Genomic DNA, 17,377 nt, shown 5'->3' on the forward strand with positions numbered 1-17,377 from the left:
GCTGAGCGAGTGGGCGAGGATCTGGCAGATGGAATATAACGTTGGTAAATGTGAGATTATCCACTTCGGAAGAAATAATAGTAAATTGGAATATTATTTAAATGGAGAAAAATTACATCATGCTACTGTGCAGAGGGACCTGGGGGTCCTTGTGCACGATTCGCAAAAACTCAGTCTGCAGGTACAGCAGGTGATCAAGAAGGCGAATGGAATGTTGGCCTTTATCGCGAGGGGGATAGAATATAAAAGCAGGGAGGTCTTGCTGCAATTATACAAGGCACTGGTGATGCCGCAACTGGAGTACTGTGTGCAATTTTGGTCCCCTTATTTGCAAAAGGATATATTGGCTTTGGAGGGAGTGCAGAGAAGGTTCACCAGGTTGATACCGGAGATGAGGGGTGTAACTTATGAGGAGAGATTGAACAGATTGGGTCTGTACTCGTTGGAGTTTAGAAGGCTGAGGGGTGATCTTATAGAGACATATAAGATAATGAAGGGGCTGGATAGGGTAGAGGCAGAGAGATTCTTTCCACTTAGAAGGGAAACCAGAACTAGAGGGCACAGCCTCAAAATAAGTGGGGGCCGGTTCAGAACAGAGTTGAGGGGGAACTTCTTCTCTCAGAGGGTAGTGAATCTCTGGAATTCTCTGCCTGTTGAAGTGGTGGAGGCTACCTCGTTGAATATGTTTAAATCACGGGTAGATAGTTTTCTGATCGATAAGGGAATTAGGGGTTATGGGGAGCAGGCGGGTAAGTGGAACTGATTCGCCTCAGATCAGCCATGATCTTGTTGAATGGCGGGGTAGGCCCGAGGGGCTAGATGGCCTACTCCTGCTCCTATTTCTTATGTTCTTAACAGCATGTTCTGGAGCCAACCAGAGAGCAGGCAATACTAGACCTGGTAATTGTGTAATGAGATGGGAGTAATCAATGATCTCATAGTTAAGGCACCCTGAGATAAGAGACTGTAATTTGATTGAATTTTACATTCTGAGGGAAAGAAGAGTGCTCCCGAGACTGTTTCTAAACCTAAATAAGGGCAATTACAAGGGCATGAAAGTTGAGCCGACTAAAGTGAATTGGCAAATTAGGTTAAGGGATAGGTCAATAGAGATGTAATGGCAAACGTTGAAGCGGATATTTCAGAATGCACAGGATTGATACATTCCAATGAGTAAAAAATGTCCAAGGGGCTGACTCACTATTCATGATTAACTGGAAAGGCAGCTAGTATCAAACTTAAAGAAAGAACATGTAATCGTGCAAATACGGGTGGCAGATCAGAAGATTGGACAGAAGATAAGGAACTGCAAAGAAAGATTATAGAACATAGAACAGTACAGCACAGAACAGGCTCTTCGGCCCACGATGTTGTGCCGAGCTTTATCTGAAACCAAGATCAAGCTATCCCACTCCCTATCACCCTGGTGTGCTCCATGTGCCTATCCAATAACCGCTTAAATGTTCCTAAAGTGTCTGACTCCACTATCACTGCAGGCAGTCCATTCCACACCCCAACCACTCTCTGTGTAAAGAACCTACCTCTGATATCCTTCCTATATCTCTCACCATGAACCCCATAGTTATGCCCCCTTAGATTAAAAGATCAATAAGGATGGAAAGATTAGAAAGAGAGAAAACTAGCCAGAAATACAAAGTGCTTTTTTATAAATACCTGAAAAGGAAAATGAGAAATGCATATAGAAAGTGAGTCTGGAGAATTGATAATGGAAAACAAGGAGATGGCAGATGAGTTAGGGGAGGCAGTAGTGTAGTAGTATTGTTGCTGGACTAGTGTAATGGTCTGGGGACCCGGGTTCGAATCATACTTTGGCAGATGGTGAAATTTGAAATCAATTAAAATCTGGAATTAAAAGTCTAATGATGACCATTGTCATCTACCGGATGCTACCGGGACTTGATGGATTGAGTTATAAGAAGAGGCTGGATCGACTGGGACTTTTTTCTCTGGAGCATAGGAGGCTGAGGGGTGATCTTATAGAGGTCTATAAAATAATGAGGAGCACAGATCTGCTAGATAGTCAATATCTTTTCCCAAAGGTAAGGGAGTCTAAAACTAGAGGGCATAGGTTTAAGGTGAGAGGGGAGAGATACAAAAGTGTCCAGAGGGGCATTTTTTTCACACAGAGGGTGGTGAGTGTCTGGAACAAGCTGCCAGAGGTAGTAGTAGAGGCGGGTACAATTTTGTCTTTTAAACAGCATTTAGATAGTTACATGGGTACAGAGGGATATGGGCCAAATGCGGGCAATTGGGATTAATTTAGGGATTTTTTAAAAAAAGGGCGGCATGGACAAGTTGGGCCAAAGTGCCTGTTTCCATGCTGTCAACCTCTATGACTCTTTGTCGATTGTCGTAAAAACTCATCAGGTTCACTAATGTCCTTTAGGGAAGGAAATCTGCTGTCATTAACTGGTCTGGTTTACTTGTGATTCCAGATCCACAGCAATGTGGTTGACTTTTAAATGCCCTCAGGACGGACAATAAATGCTGGCCTAGCCAGCAGCGTCCACATCCTATGAATGAATAAAGGAATAAATCAAGGAACACATTAATTGCAGAGGATTCTGGGGCTGGAGGAGATTACATTGATGGGGAGGGGCAAGCATGGGGGGGCTATGAAAATAAGGATAAGTATTTTAAAATCAAGATGTTGCTTGACCAGGAGACATTCTAGGTCAGCGAGCAAAGAGGTGGGAAGGGGGTAAGGAAATGGGACTTGCTGCAAGTTAAGTTACGGATAGTAATGTTGGTGTTTACAAAGGGTAAAATATGGGACACTAGCCAGGAGTGCATTGGAATAGATTGTCTGAAAGGGGTTTTCAAATATTTTCACAGTTGAAGTGAAGGTGAAGCTTTTCTATTTACTTTGAATGTCTGATTACTGCATTTGAATTAGGATTGCTCCGTCGTATTTGACTGAGTGCAAACGTTGGTAACAGTGTGGATAGTATTAACAGAGCTGCCCAGTCAAAACATTGTCTGTTATCCGGATATTATCAGATGATTTGCCAATTAGGTTTCAGGTTACGGTCAACTACAGAAAATAATTATGAAGTTGCTGAATATTGTAGATTTGGCTGATAAAATCCAACAAAATGAAAGATACCAAATTAGTGGTTTGGTGGTTATTGAAATATTTGTGGTATGGATTTACTGACTTTTAAATATGTTTGATTAACATTTAACAGATGAGGTTTCCGAAAAACTGATCGGCAGAATGCTAGGCAGATAGCCTTTCCGTGAAATTCTCGGAATAGAATTGTATTTGGAAGGATTAGTTTACAGCCCATGGCAATAAGTCCTTTTGAATCCAATAAATATTAATGAATTTTTAGTTTCCTCTGGTAACATCATCTTCACAGCATAAGGAAAAGTCATTATCCTAATATTCCACAAATAATATCATTAAAGTGCGAAAGACATTATTCTTTTCATTTGTCAATATGAGGCCCTATTAAGAACTGGGGTGGAGAATGAAATAGAATGGTGAATGAACTGAATCATTTTTCAACCTGAGCCACTGCAGACTAGAATGAGTAGAAGGAAGCCTAGTTCATATTGTTTGCTAATTGCAGAACCATATTTTACTTTTCGCACATTTTTTGCAATATTCACACTGTCATTGAAGAAGTGTATTTATGTAGACCCTTTTAAATCTTTGGAATATCTCAAAGCACTTTGCACCAATGAAATACTTTTGTAGTGTGATCACTGTTACAATATCAGGAAACACTTCAACAAATTTTCGGTCATCAAGAAATGGGAGAATGGCACTAAGTCATAATGCTCATTTAGAGAGCCAGTGTAGACATGATGAACCAAATGGCTGCTTCCTGTGCCACAGTGATTCTGTGACATCTTGAGACTTACTGTAGTTTGCAGAAATTATATGCTTCGATATTTCAAACCCTTGTCTATCAGCAGAATTGGAGACCAGATTTTTTTTTTTGGGTCTACAAATTGTCTACCTTCTGATTCTTTTACCCATTACCTGAACTTTGTCCTCTGGTTAATGACTGATTTCTCCTTATTTACCTCATCAAAACTCTTCAAAAACACCTCAATTAAATCTACCCTTAACCATCATGCTATCAGGAGAGCAACCTCCGCTTTTCTCATTTCCCCACTTAACTGTTCCACTATCTGGTACCATTGTAAATGTCACTATAAGAAGTTGACAGGACATACAGATGTAAAATTTTAAAATAGATTATAGATATATAACCATTCTAGTGAGTGAAGGCATTTTTCAGCGTATTACTATACCAGTGCAGACCTGAAGGCCCCAGATTCACTTCCTGCACTGCCAGCAGCCATGACACAAGGAGGCAGAAATGATCTAGTGGTATTACTGCTAGATTATTAATCCAGAAACTCGGCTAATGTTCTTTGATTTGATTTATTAATGTCACATGTATTAGCATACAGTGAAAAGTATTGTTTCTTGTGCACTATACAGACCGTTTATAGAGAAGGAAATGAGAATGCAGAATGTAGTGTTACAGTCATAGCTAGGGTGTAAAGAAAGATCAACTTAATGCAAGGTAGGTCCATTCAAAAGTCTGATGGCAGCAGGGAAGAAGCTGTTCTTGAGTCGGTTGGTATGTGATCGCAGACTTTTGTATCTTTTTCCCAGAGGAAGAAGGTGGAAGAGAGAATCTCTGGGGTGCGTGGGGTCCTTGATTATGCTGTCTGCTTTTCCAAGGCAGCTGGAAGTGTAGATGGAATCAGTGGATGGGAGGCTGGTTTGTGTGATGGACTGAGCTATGTTCACAACCCTTTGTAGCTTCTTGCGGTCCTGGACAAAGCAGGAGCAATACCAAGCTGTGATACAACCAGAAAGAATGCTTTCTATGGTGCATCTGTAAAAGTTGGTGAGAGTCGTAGCTGACATGCCAAATTTCCTTAGTCTCCTGAGAAAGTAGAGACGTTGGTGGGCTTTCTTAACTATAGGGTTGACATGGGGGGGACCAGGACAGATTGTTGGTGATCTGGACACCTAAAAACTTGAAACTCTCGACCCTTTCTACTTCGTCCCTGTTGATGTAGATGGGCATGTTCTCCTTTACGCTTCCTGAAGTCAATGACAATCTCCTTCGTTTTGTTGACATTGAGGAAGTGATTATAGAACCATAAAAACCCTACAGTGCAGAAAGAGGCCATTCGACCCATCAAGTCTGCACCAACAACAATCCCACCCGGGCCCTATCCCCACATCCCTACATATTTACCTGCTAATCCCTCTAACCCTCATATTTACCCAAAAATTCCTCTAATCTACGCATCCCGGGACACTAAGGGGCAATTTAGCTTGGCCAATCAACCTAATCTTTGGACTGTGGGAGGAAACCCGAGCACACAGAGGAAACCCACGCAGACACGGGGAGAATGTGCAAACTCCGCACAGACAGTGACCCGAGCCGGAAATCGAACCCAGGTCCCTGGAGCTGTGAAGCAGCAGTGCTAACCACTATGCTACCGTGCCGTCCCCAGTTCATCAGTATTGTTGCCGCACCAGTTCGCCAGATTCTCTATCTCATTCCTGTACTCTGTCTCGTCATTGTTTGTTCTGGGGACCCGGGTTTGTATCGTGCCATGATGGAATTTGAATTCGATTTTTAAAAAATCTGGATTTAAGAATCTACTGATGACCATGGAATCATTTTCGGAAAAACCCATCTGGTTCACTAAGTCCTTTAGGGAAGGAAATCTGCCGACCATACCTGTCTGGCCTATATGTAACTCCAGACCACAGCAATGTGGTTGAATCTCAACTGCCTTCTAAGGGCAACTAGGGATGGACAATAAATGCTGGCCAGCCAGCAACGCCCATGTCCCACGAATGAATAAAAAACAAGAATCAACATCTTCAGTGAGGGATGACACAAATGGGGAAACAAGCTACGTAAGAGTTGTCTTTTTAAAGAATATTAAAAGTTATGTGTGGAATGAATTGAAGTTTTGAAATGTGTATATACTTGCGAAACCAGAAAGCAAATCACGGCTGCAGTAATCTTGATTTAGTGTTGCTCTTACTGCTGTTGCACATGCATACCTAACGTGGCATCTGCATTCCCCAAGAAAAGCCAACCTCTGATCAATGGTCAACTCCAACTTACTTCGATAAACTTATTGGCCTTGCAATGGTTTTCCTGAAGCTTTCTATAGCATCTGCATTTTGTTTTTGCAACTTTTGATGCTGATCGGCTAGGCAGCTCGAACAGTTGCACTGTGCATTCGACTTGCACTGCAGTTGCCAGTGCATGTGTGATCCTTCACACAGCTGGTAAGTGTGTGACTGTGGTGAACCTTGCATGCTTTTTCTGGTGCCACTGTGCATGGTTTAGAAGCTCCTGTGGGCTAAAATTTAACAAGTGTAATGTTGGACTCAATAATGATCCCTATTTTGGGTTGATATTTGCATTTGACTTTTGCCCAACATTGGTGGTGGGTGAAGGCAGCAAATAGTGGTCAGCACACTGCTCTGTAATGCAACTTTGCAGGAGTAGCATTCATAAAAATATCCATGGGGTAGATCTTTGCAGCATCTTGCCTGAGGATAGTGTGAATGAACAATATATTTCGCAAAGAAAATTGGAGGGGTGATGGATAGAGTGCTATCCGAAAGTGAGTAATTGTATTGATGCTAATCTGTTGTTTTACTTTTACAGGTCTTGGTGTGAGCAAGAATGTTGGACATCAGAGGTTGGGCAGAGTACATTGTTGAATGGGCTGCAAAAGACCCCTATGGTTTCCTTTCAACAGTTATCTTGGCACTAACCCCACTGTTCTTAGCAAGCGCAGTGTTGTCGTGGAAACTGGCAAAAATGATTGAGGCCAGAGATCGAGAGCAGAAGAAGAAACAAAAGCGTCAAGAAAATATTAATAAAGCAAAAAGACCAAAGAAGGATTGAACATGTAACCAGGAAACATTCCCTATCTTGAACAAAAATGCAGCTTGTTTTTCAGATTTAACAATTGCAGTTATATTTGGCAATAACGTCCGTGAATGGCACCATAATTCAGTGACTGCTTCATTAGATATGTGCTTTTATCTTCTAATATTTCAAATTTTGGGTTTATATAATTGAGATGAATACTCCAACTAATGCTTCACAGCTAATTTTCTACTGTACTGTTTCCTATTTGAAATAAGTGTACATTCTCATTCCTTGTGTACCTATTTCATAAAATCTGTAATCTTGTGATTATGAAAGTGTACTGAACCATTGCACTGAAGTCAATATATTGATACATTCATAAAAATAATGTTTGGAAGTCAATGTAAGGTTACTGTTTCTGATTTTAAAAACAACCTCTAATTTATATCGAAATCTATTTTGCTTAAAAGCCTGAACTGTTATTGACTGAATTTAATTCACAGTTGCAAAATAATAAGAGGGAAGGGAAAAACCTGAAACAGTTTTATTTTGTAACGTGGTGCATTGTAAAGCCATTGGAGGACAAGGCTCCATTTCAAAGTGAAAGTCTTTGGCAAGATATTTCTCTTAGTTAATAGCCAACATGAATTAAATTGTGATGCAATGTAACGTTGCACCACTTGTATGTAATGTTATAAACATTTGTGCAAGATGGTCTATTGTTTCTGAACAAAATTTTTGCCAAATACTTTTATAGTAGGTGGTGCTCTTTAGTTTCTCCATGCTCCTCATGGTAACTATATTAAATGGTACATTTTGTACTGTGAAAATTGTCCTTTGCTCTATTGAATGGTATGAGATGAATGCTGCTGTGTTGACTGTTAATGGCATTACTCATATATTGCTCTGTCATTGGGTATTGTACACTGCAAAAGGGGCTATCTGCACAGACGATTTTATAAAAATCTCAATCTTTATGAAATTATTGATAGTAGTGCTGGCTGTTACTAATGAGTTTGACTAAGTTACGTCTGGAAGTATATCTGTCAGTGGCTCATTGTTATATATCAATCTAATTTGTAGTTCTGTACTTTTTTTCTTAAGTTTAAAAATGATTAGAAGCTATTTACTGATCGGTGCACTAAATCTGCTTCGTACAAAATGTGCTAATATTGTGAATGTTGGGAATTTAAAAATGCAGGAAATAACTAAGCTGGTCTGGCAGCAGCTGTTGAGAAAGAAATGTTTCAGGAAAGGTTATTGAAATGTGAACTTCAAAACAAATCTTATTGGTTTTCAAAAATAGAGAAGGCGCAGACAAAGTACAATAAAATGACATAGCTCCCCTCCCCTTCGGTAAACAAGTGAAATTGAGGCAAGTCAAATTTGGTTGCAAGCTTGCCGAAGCAAGCAGAAGTCCCATCAGCAAACGGATCAGTAAACCATTTGAGCTCCCTCTCCATCAAGACAGGCCGAGTCAATCTTGGAAGGCAACAATAACTGTTATTACAAATAGGGCCTAAAAGCAAAGGAGAGGTAAGTTTAAAATGTTGACCATTGTAGAGAAAGATCAATTTAATGTAAGGTAGGTCCATTCAAAAGTCTAGTGGCAGCAGGAAAGAAGCAGTTCTCAAGTCGGTTGGTATGTGATCTTAGGCTTTTGTATCTTTTTCCCGAAGGAAGAAGATGGAAGGGAGAATGGGGTGCGTGGAGTCCTTAATTATGCTGGCTGCTTTGCTGAGGCAGCGGGAAGTGTAGACAGAGTCAATGGATGGGAGGCTGGTTTGAATGAAGACTTGGGCTACATTCACAACCTTTTGTTTCTTGCGGTCTTGGGCAGAGCAGAAGCCTCACCAAGGTGTGATACAATCAGAAAGAATGCTTTCTATGGTGCATCTGTAAAAGTTGGTGCGAGTCGTAGCTGACATACCAAATTTCCTTAGTCTTCCAAGAAATTAGAGGCGTGACATGACATGAGAGAAACCCAAATTTAGCAGGGTCATTTGAATTCAATTTGGCTGTTGTAGGGGCTTTATACCCTAAAATGTGGAAATCACAAATTTATGGAATAGAAATGACACTAATGTTCAATAAGGTTTTTTGAGTGTCATGATCTGAAGTTATTTAAACCTCAGTTCTTTAAAAATTAGTAACAGTTGCAGATGTCTGTGACAGTCAAAAAAGTACTCTGTTGTCGACATATTCCTAAGGGTTCTATGTATGTTTGACTGATTTCCAAATGCTACAAATATCTTAGCAGGGGCTTCGAAGTTCATAGTTTAATTGACAGGCTCAAGCATCTATTAAAGGATTAGTTATCTTTAATATGGGGTGTAGATAACAGTTTGTTTTTATAAGAGATTAAGTGCTTTAAGTTTTAAAACAAGATTTGATTGGGCATTCAAGAATGATTTGTACTATCAAGCCTGTTTAGTAAAATCTGTATCAGATTTTTAGAGCTGTCTTTTCTTGCATCTCCACATTGCTCCTGAGGTTTGACTTGGGTGGATACTGGGTGATTCGGAATAAGAACATAAGAAATAGGAGCAGGAGTAGGCCATCGAGCCCCTCGAGCCTGCCCTGCCATTCAATAAGATCATGGCTGATCTGAAGTGAATCAGTTCCACTTACCCGCCTGCTCCCCATAACCCTTAATTCCCCTACTGATCAGAAATCCATCTATCCGTGACTTAAACATATTCAACGAGGTAGCCTCCACCACTTCAGTGGGCAGAGATTCACCACCCTCTGAGAGAAGAAGTTCCTCCTCAACTCTGTCCTAAACTGACCCCCCTTTATTTTGAGGCTGTGCCCTCTAGTTCTGGTTTCCTTTCTAAGTGGAAAGAATCTCTTCACTTCTACCCTATCCAGCCCCTTCATTATCTTATATGCCTCTATAAGATCACCCCTCAGCCTTCTAAACTCCAACGAGTACAAACCTAATCTGCTCAATCTCTCCTCATAATCTACACCCCTCATCTCCGGTATCAACCTGGTGAACCTTCTCTGCACTCCCTCCAAGGCCAATATATCCTTTCACAAATAAGGGGACCAAAACTGCACACAGTACTCCAGCTGCGGCCTCACCAGTGCCTTGTACAGTTGCAGCAAGACTTCTCTGCTTTTATATTCTATCCCCCTCGTGATAAATGCCAACATCCCATTTGCCTTCTTGATCACCTGTTGTACCTGCAGACTGAGTTTTTGCGACTCCTGCACAAGGACTCCCAGGTCCCTTTGCACAGTAGCATGTTGTAATTTTTTTCCATTTAAATAATCCAATTTGCTATTATTTCTTCCAAAGTGAATAACCTCATATTTGCCAACGTTATACTCCATCTGCCAGATCCTTGCCCACTCAGCCTATCCAAATCTCTCTGCAGACCTTCCGCTTCCTCCACGCAATTCACTTTCCCACTTATCTTCGTGTTGTCAGCAAACTTTGTTACCCTACACTCAGTCCCCTCCTCCAGATCATCTATGTAAATAGTAAACCGTTGAGGCCTCAGTACCAATCTCTGCAGCACGCCACTAGTCACCACCTGCCAACCAGAAAAGCACCCATTTATTCCAACTCTCTGCTTCCTGTTGGATAGCCAATCCACGCTAATACTCTACCCCCAACTCCGTGTGCCCCAATCTTCCGCAGCAACCTTTTGTGAGGCACCTTATCGAACGCCTTTTGGAAATCCAAAAACATCACATCCACCGGTTCCCGTCCGTCAACCGCACTAGTCACATCTTCAAAAAAATCCAGTAAGTTCGTCAAACATGACTTTCCTCTCATGAATCCTCAGGAATGGGGGTATAGTCTAGAGGGTGGGTGGAGTTATGAATTGGCATGAGGGGATGATTAGAGGACATGAGCTGGCATAAGGGCTATAAAGGGCCAATAAGGATGGTGGAGGGACATGCCAGGCACTCGTCCACGTCAGTAGCTACCAAGCCCTGTTTCTGGTGTTGATGGGGCCCATTCCATCCTCCACCTCCCCTCCATGCCGCCCCCCCCCCCCCTTCAGTAAAGAATGCAACACTTGGAGACCTTTTTCTGAGATTGGTCTGGCAAATTGGGAAATTATCTGACCCACCTTGGAATGAAAATCCGCACCATTGTCTTTTGTCCCACCACTAACTCTATCCCTCTCCCTGACAACTGTCTGATATTGACCTGGACTGTTTGTAACCAGCTATGTATTCCAGCCATCACTGAGACCACTTATCTCCACCTCCATAACATCACAGTCTCTGCCTCTGCTGTTCTGCTGCTAAAACTCTCATCCATGCACTTGTTACTTCAGGATTTGACTATTTTAATGTGCTCCTGATCAGTCTCGCACATTTTACATTCTGTAAATTTGGGGCCATTCAAAACGCTGTTGCCTGTTTTAACATAGGTAAATGTCATTGACCTATCACCCTGAGCATGCTGACCTACACTGGTTTCTGGTTGAACTTCACCTGGATTTTAAAATTCTCATCCGGTTTTAAAATTCTTTTATGACTTTGCATTTCCCTTTCTCCACAATCCCATCCATCCCTACAAACCTCCAGGATAACTCTCTAATTCCAGTCTCTTAGATGTCTCTTTAATCACTCCACCATTGGCAGCTATGCCTTCAGTTGCTTTGGCCCCAAGCTCTGCAATTTCTTCCCTACACCTCTCCACCTCTCTATCTCACTTTCATCCTTTACGACACTCCTTAAAACCTAATTCTTTGACCAAACTTTTATCATTAGACTTAATACCCCTTTATGTGGCTTGATACCATATTTTGTTTTATAATACCTCGGTGAAGTTCCTTGAAATTGTTTTTAGACGAAAAGCACTATATAAATATCAGTTTTGCTGTGCAAACTCCATGGGATGCAATCCTAACCTCCCCTCTTAATTAAACCTTTGGAATCAAGGCAGCAAGCCCAACCAAACAAGGGATATTTCTAAACTGAGTTTGAAGGAATGAAGGTGGGGCGGTGGAGGGGATATTAGTTGGAGCACATTCTGTTGGTAGTGATCATAATTCAATTAGATTTAGTGTAATTATAGAAAAGGAAGTGACATTTTTAGATTGGGAAAAGTCAAGTTTAGAAAGCTGAGATGTGACTTGGCAAAGGTTGACTGGAAGCAGCGACTTGAAAGTATAGAGCCAATAGTTTCTGAAGTCTTACAAGAGAAACCGTGTCCAACTGCAGTCCCTCAGTCTTCAATGATTCCACGATAGTTGCCTAGTAAAATGGCCACTTGCTCCATAGTCCACTGCAGGTATGAAAATCCTTCATAAGTTATTGAAGGGAAATTGGAGCTGCACTCTTTTACATACACCAAAAGCATCTGCAGGGTATTCAAAGGATGTTAGGAGGCTTTTGTCCTCTTCGAAATGTAGCCTATACAGCCGAAGAACAGCTAAAGGATTTAAAACATGGGTGTTTGCTATCTGTTCTCCAGCTGCTCTGTCCAATTGCTCCTCTTCTGATCTATCCTTCACCTAACTCTCCTCCTTTAAGCTATTGAAATACCCTGTGGTGTTGGGTTGGTGATAGCATAGGCAGCAGATGGAGTGTCTCGGCAACCCACTGTGATGTGCCATGTTTTTGGCTGCTACCAGCTGGTTGTACCTCGATCATCATGGGAAAAGCCAAAAGGAGAAAATACAGAAATGTTATCAGGGTCTCAGGGTGGGATGTTTTATAACAGAAATACACAGCCAATGTGTACATTTTGCTCGTGTATTGTGTGGTTCCATATTACTCAGTAGGAGAGTGAGCAACAGTAATAATGAGTGCCCGTGTGAGTGTTCCCCAATATAGTAAGGTAAGAATTTAGGGAAAACCTCTCAACATTCAGGTATCATATTATGAAAACATTGTGTGCTGTGGAAACATTTTCTGCAATTGTAAGGTAAAGGAAACAATTTGTTTAGATGCTCCCTGAAGTTGCTGCAATTCAATTATTATTCCTGCAATATGTATATTTAGGTATCAATATTAATAAAGTATGCACAAGGTATTGATAAAATATAGAAAAGTTATGTAGTTTTTACTTTGCCCTATGTTACCCCTTGTCTACATCGTAGATTTCACCATTATGTGTTCCCGAACTTCACAAAACTAATTTTAAGGGCAGCAGCTGCTTAAGAACATCTGTCTCACTGAAAATGCACCCCCAACTTCCCAGTCTCACTCCCAGCATCTATTTTCCAGGCACTGGGGGTTTATCGCAATTACAGGGAAGGCTAGTAATACAGTCAGGCCTCCTTCACCAGTATGCCCAGAGTGAAAACTGCCAATGTTGCATTTGCAGGCCTATTAATTTTAGTGCAACGTGAAGCAGCAATTCTAGATAATTCAAGGGTGACAAATGATGAAGCCTACTGATAAGTGAAATGCAAAAATGTAAAAGAGGAAACACATAAATGCTTAATCTTTGGAGTAGTGATCTAAATGTAACATTGGACAAACACTTTGTTCTCATCTCCATTATTTAGATATAAAATTATAATATACCACTTGTACGGTTTTATTACTGCAGACATGGTTGGCTTTATGATGTGCTTTCCTCTATGCCACAGCTGAATGAGACTACATTTAATGAAAGCCCTGAGATACATAATGTAACTGACATCTTAGCATCTATGAAAGATCTCACTGAATATATCACTTGGGTAATTTTAAAAAGATCTAAACCCTTCTAAATATGGAAGCACAGTGATCACTGAGGTACAGCTGTACTGTCAGCAACAAACTACTCCAATGTATAGTCAGGGGACATGACCAGTGTGTGAAATTAATACAGTTTTGAAACGTTCTCAATTGTGCTTCATTAGTTTTAAGAAATTGAAGATTGACTGACAATAAATTTTCTCCAGATTCATCATTTTACCTTTGTTTTAAAATAAAACTTAACAAATAATATCCACAAACGATTTTTTGAAACAGATCTAAAAAGAACAAAATATTTTCTATATTCTCTTTCAAGCATTACATTACAAGGCACAACTCTTCTAGGAACCCCAGTAGTCTTTTGGTACAAGCACGCCTTTTCTTGAAAGAGATAATTGATAACATGCATCTATCCAGTTGATGTTGGAGATTTTCTTTCTTCTAATAGTTGTTTCTATGTTTCTAATATTTGTTTCACACTAGCAAGGTCAATCCTCAATCTCTATTCACTTACACTTCTTGGAGGGGACACACTATCCAATAGGTGATGATTATTTATGTAACATTCAATGGGCAATGGTTATACCTATTCTATAGAAGTTCCCCTAAAATATTTGAACAGTGAGAAGTCTCACAATACCAGATTAAAGTCCAACAGTTTTATTTGGAATCACAAACTTTCGGAGCGCTGCTCCTTCCTCAAGTGAGTCACTCAACTTTTACAGATGCACCATAGAAAGCATTCTTTCTGGTTGTATCACAACTTGGTATGGCTCCTGCTCTGCCCAAGACCGCAAGAAACTACAAAAGATCGTGAATGTAGCCCAATCCATCATGCAAACCAGCCTCCCATCAATTGACTCTGTCTACACTTCCCGCTGCCTCGGCAAAGCAGCCAGCATAACTAAGGACTCCACGCACCCTGGACATTCTCTCTTCCACCTTCTTCCGTCGGGAAAAAGATACAAAAGTCTGAGGTCACGTACCAACTGACTCAAGAACAGCTTCTTCCCTCACATTAAGTTGATCTTTCTCTACACCCTAGCTATGACTGTAACACTACATTCTGCACTCTCTCGTTTCCTTCTCTGTGATTGGTATGCTTTGTATAGCGCGCAAGAAATAATACTTTTCACTGTATGTTAATACATGTGACAATAATAAATCAAATCAAATCAAAAGGTTTTGGAAACATAATTTCTCTTTCAGAAATTCATGTTGACTCTGCCCAATCTCATCCCATTTGCTATCTTCAATCTGCAGGATTCATTCCAGAAATTAAACAATTTTGAAAGATGACCACCAATACATCCATTATCTCTATAAAGGCCTCCTTCATCACTTTGGGATGTGGATTATCAGCTCCAGGGGATTTACCAGCTGTCTGTCCCATTAATTTCTCCAGTACTTCTATACAAATTTCTTTCAGTTCCTTATTCCCACTCGGTTCTCTGGTATCCTCCTCTGTGAAGTCAGACACAAAACATTTGTTTAGTTTCTCTGCTGCCTCCTCATTCCCCATTATAAATTCTCCGGTCTCTGTAATGGACCCACATTTGTCTTTGCTAATCTTTTCCTTTTTATATGCCTACATAATCTTTTGCAGTCACTTTTTACATATCTGGCTAGTTTACTCTCATATTCTATTTTCTCTTTCTTTGGCATTTTTCTGGTCCTCCTTTGCTGAATTCTAAAATGCTCCCAGATCCCAGGCTTACTACTTTTTGGCATCTTTATAAGCCTCTTCCTTTGATCTGCAGCATGGTGGCACAGTGATGGGGCAGCACAGTGGCATAGTGGTTAGCACTTCTGCCTCACAGCTTCAGGGTCCTGGGTTCGAATCCTGGCTTGGGACACTGTCTGTGTGGAGTTTGCACATCCTCCCCAAGTCTGTATGGGTTTCCTCTGGGTGCTGCGGTTTTCTCCCACACCCTAAAGACGTGCGGGTTAAGTGCATTGGCTATACTGAATTTCCCCTTAGTGTCCCGGGATGCATTAGCTAATTGTTAGCGGGGTAAATATGTGGGGTGATGGGGATAGGGCCTGGGTGGGATTGTTGTTGGTGCAGGCTTGATGGGCTGAATGACCTCCTTCTGCACTGTAGGGATTTTATGATTATGATCTATGATTCTCTTGTTAGCCATGGTTGAATCACTTTTCTTTTTGGGTTTATGTGCCTCAAAGGAATGTGTATTTGTTGTAAACCATGTATTAATTCTTCAAATGCTAGCCATTGTCTGCTGACCATACTACCTTTTACCGTAGTTTCCCAATTTACCACAGCTAAATTGCCCCTCATACCTTTGTTGTTTCCTTTGTTTAGATGTTAAGACCCTGGTTCCAGATTGAAGTACATCACTTGCAAACTTAATGTGAAATTCTAACATTATTGTCACTCTTCCCTAAAGGATCCTTTACAATGAGGTTGTTAATTTGCCCTTTTTTGTTGCACAATAATAGATCTAAAATAGTTTGTTCTCTAGTTGGTTCCTCAAATACTGATATAGAAGATTGTATACATTCCAGGAATTCATCCTCCAGTTTTAGGTCTACTGAGTATATAGAGATTTAACTCCCCATGATTGTTATATTACACTTGTGACATGCACTTCTAACTTCCTGATTCATAATGTACCTATAAACAACTCCCACCAATATTTTACGTCCCATACTGTTTCGTAGCTCCACCCAAACTGATCTTCTGATCTAAGATCTTCTCTAATGGATGTACTGGAGTCATCTTTTATTAACAGTACTTCCCCACTTTTCTTTTCCTTTCTGCCTCCTCTTATCCTTAATTATGCAGGTATCTTCATGTGCAGATTTATTCAAGAACAAAGAGTGAAGTACAGCATAGGAACAGGCCCTTTGGCCCTCCAAGCCCGTGCCGATCATGATGCCCTATCTGATCTAAAAAAGAACTTCTGCCCTTAATCGGTCTGCGTACCTCTATTCCCTCCCTATTCATGTACCCATCCATATACCTCTTAAATGTTGCTAATATGCCTGCTTCCACCACTTCCTCTGGCAGCGTGTTCCAGGCACCCACCACTCTCTGCGTGAAAAACTTCCCCCACACATCTCCCTTAAACCTTCCCCCTCTCACCTTGAACCTGTGCCCCATTGTAATTGACACTTCCATCCTGGGAAAAGGCCTCTGACTATCCATCTTGTCTATGCTTTTCATAATGTTGTAGACCTCTATTAGGTCTCCCGTCTTTCCATCTTTTCAATGAAAACAATCCAGCGTATTCAACCTCTTCTCATAGGCAACACCCTCGAGACCAGGCAACATCCTTGCGAACCTTCTTTGCACTATCCCCAATGCTTCTATGTCCTTCTGGCAGTGTGGCGACCAGGATTGCACGCAATGCTCCAAATGCGGCCTAACCAAGGTTTTATATACCAGTTGTACTAAAGAGAAAAAAGTCACATCTGCTTCGGTTGAACTAATTGCAAGAAGGGCAAGTGCAAATTTGAAAATGTTCTTGGTTTTTCTAGTATATTTCCGTACACTTACTGAATAAAGTTGTACTTCCTCATTTACTCATCCAATGAGGGAATTTTAAAAATCCTGTGTGTGACATTACTTTTGGCCTCTCCAGGTTGAAGAGAGTCAGTGTGGATTTAGCATGGGGGGGGGGGGGGGGAGAAGGTGGAGTGAGAATTGTGCCAAGTCACGAGGTTAAATGTTATAGTGGCATATAATTCTGCTATGGGCCCACAGCACCTTTTGGATGCCTAGATTCATGCTGTTGTTCTAATTCTAGCATGGTGGAAGTGCAATGGGGGGTATCCTCAGTTAAAGATGAGACTCC

The 17,377-nt window shown here is 41.0% G+C and overlaps 1 protein-coding gene across 6 annotated transcripts in view; it reads left to right on the forward strand.

The window, feature by feature from the left end:
- The window catches only part of smim15 (small integral membrane protein 15), a 31,430-nt gene extending 17,738 nt beyond the window's left edge, over positions 1 to 13,692 (forward strand). For 3 of the 6 annotated variants that reach the window (XR_013498546.1, XM_078218640.1, XM_078218649.1), the window contains one exon: positions 6,693 to 13,692. Coding sequence is in view for 5 of the 6 variants with exons in the window: in XM_078218640.1 (XP_078074766.1) it covers positions 6,693 to 6,748 (56 nt within the window). In the remaining variant the exon portion in view is untranslated. The remainder of the gene's footprint in view (positions 1 to 6,692) is intronic. The other 3 variants (XM_078218659.1, XM_078218668.1, XM_078218678.1) reach the window with 1 other exon arrangement.
- The last annotated feature ends 3,685 nt before the right edge of the window (positions 13,693 to 17,377 follow it).

Source organism: Mustelus asterias, chromosome 1 (genome assembly GCF_964213995.1).
Source record: "Mustelus asterias chromosome 1, sMusAst1.hap1.1, whole genome shotgun sequence".
Lineage (NCBI taxonomy): Eukaryota > Metazoa > Chordata > Chondrichthyes > Carcharhiniformes > Triakidae > Mustelus > Mustelus asterias.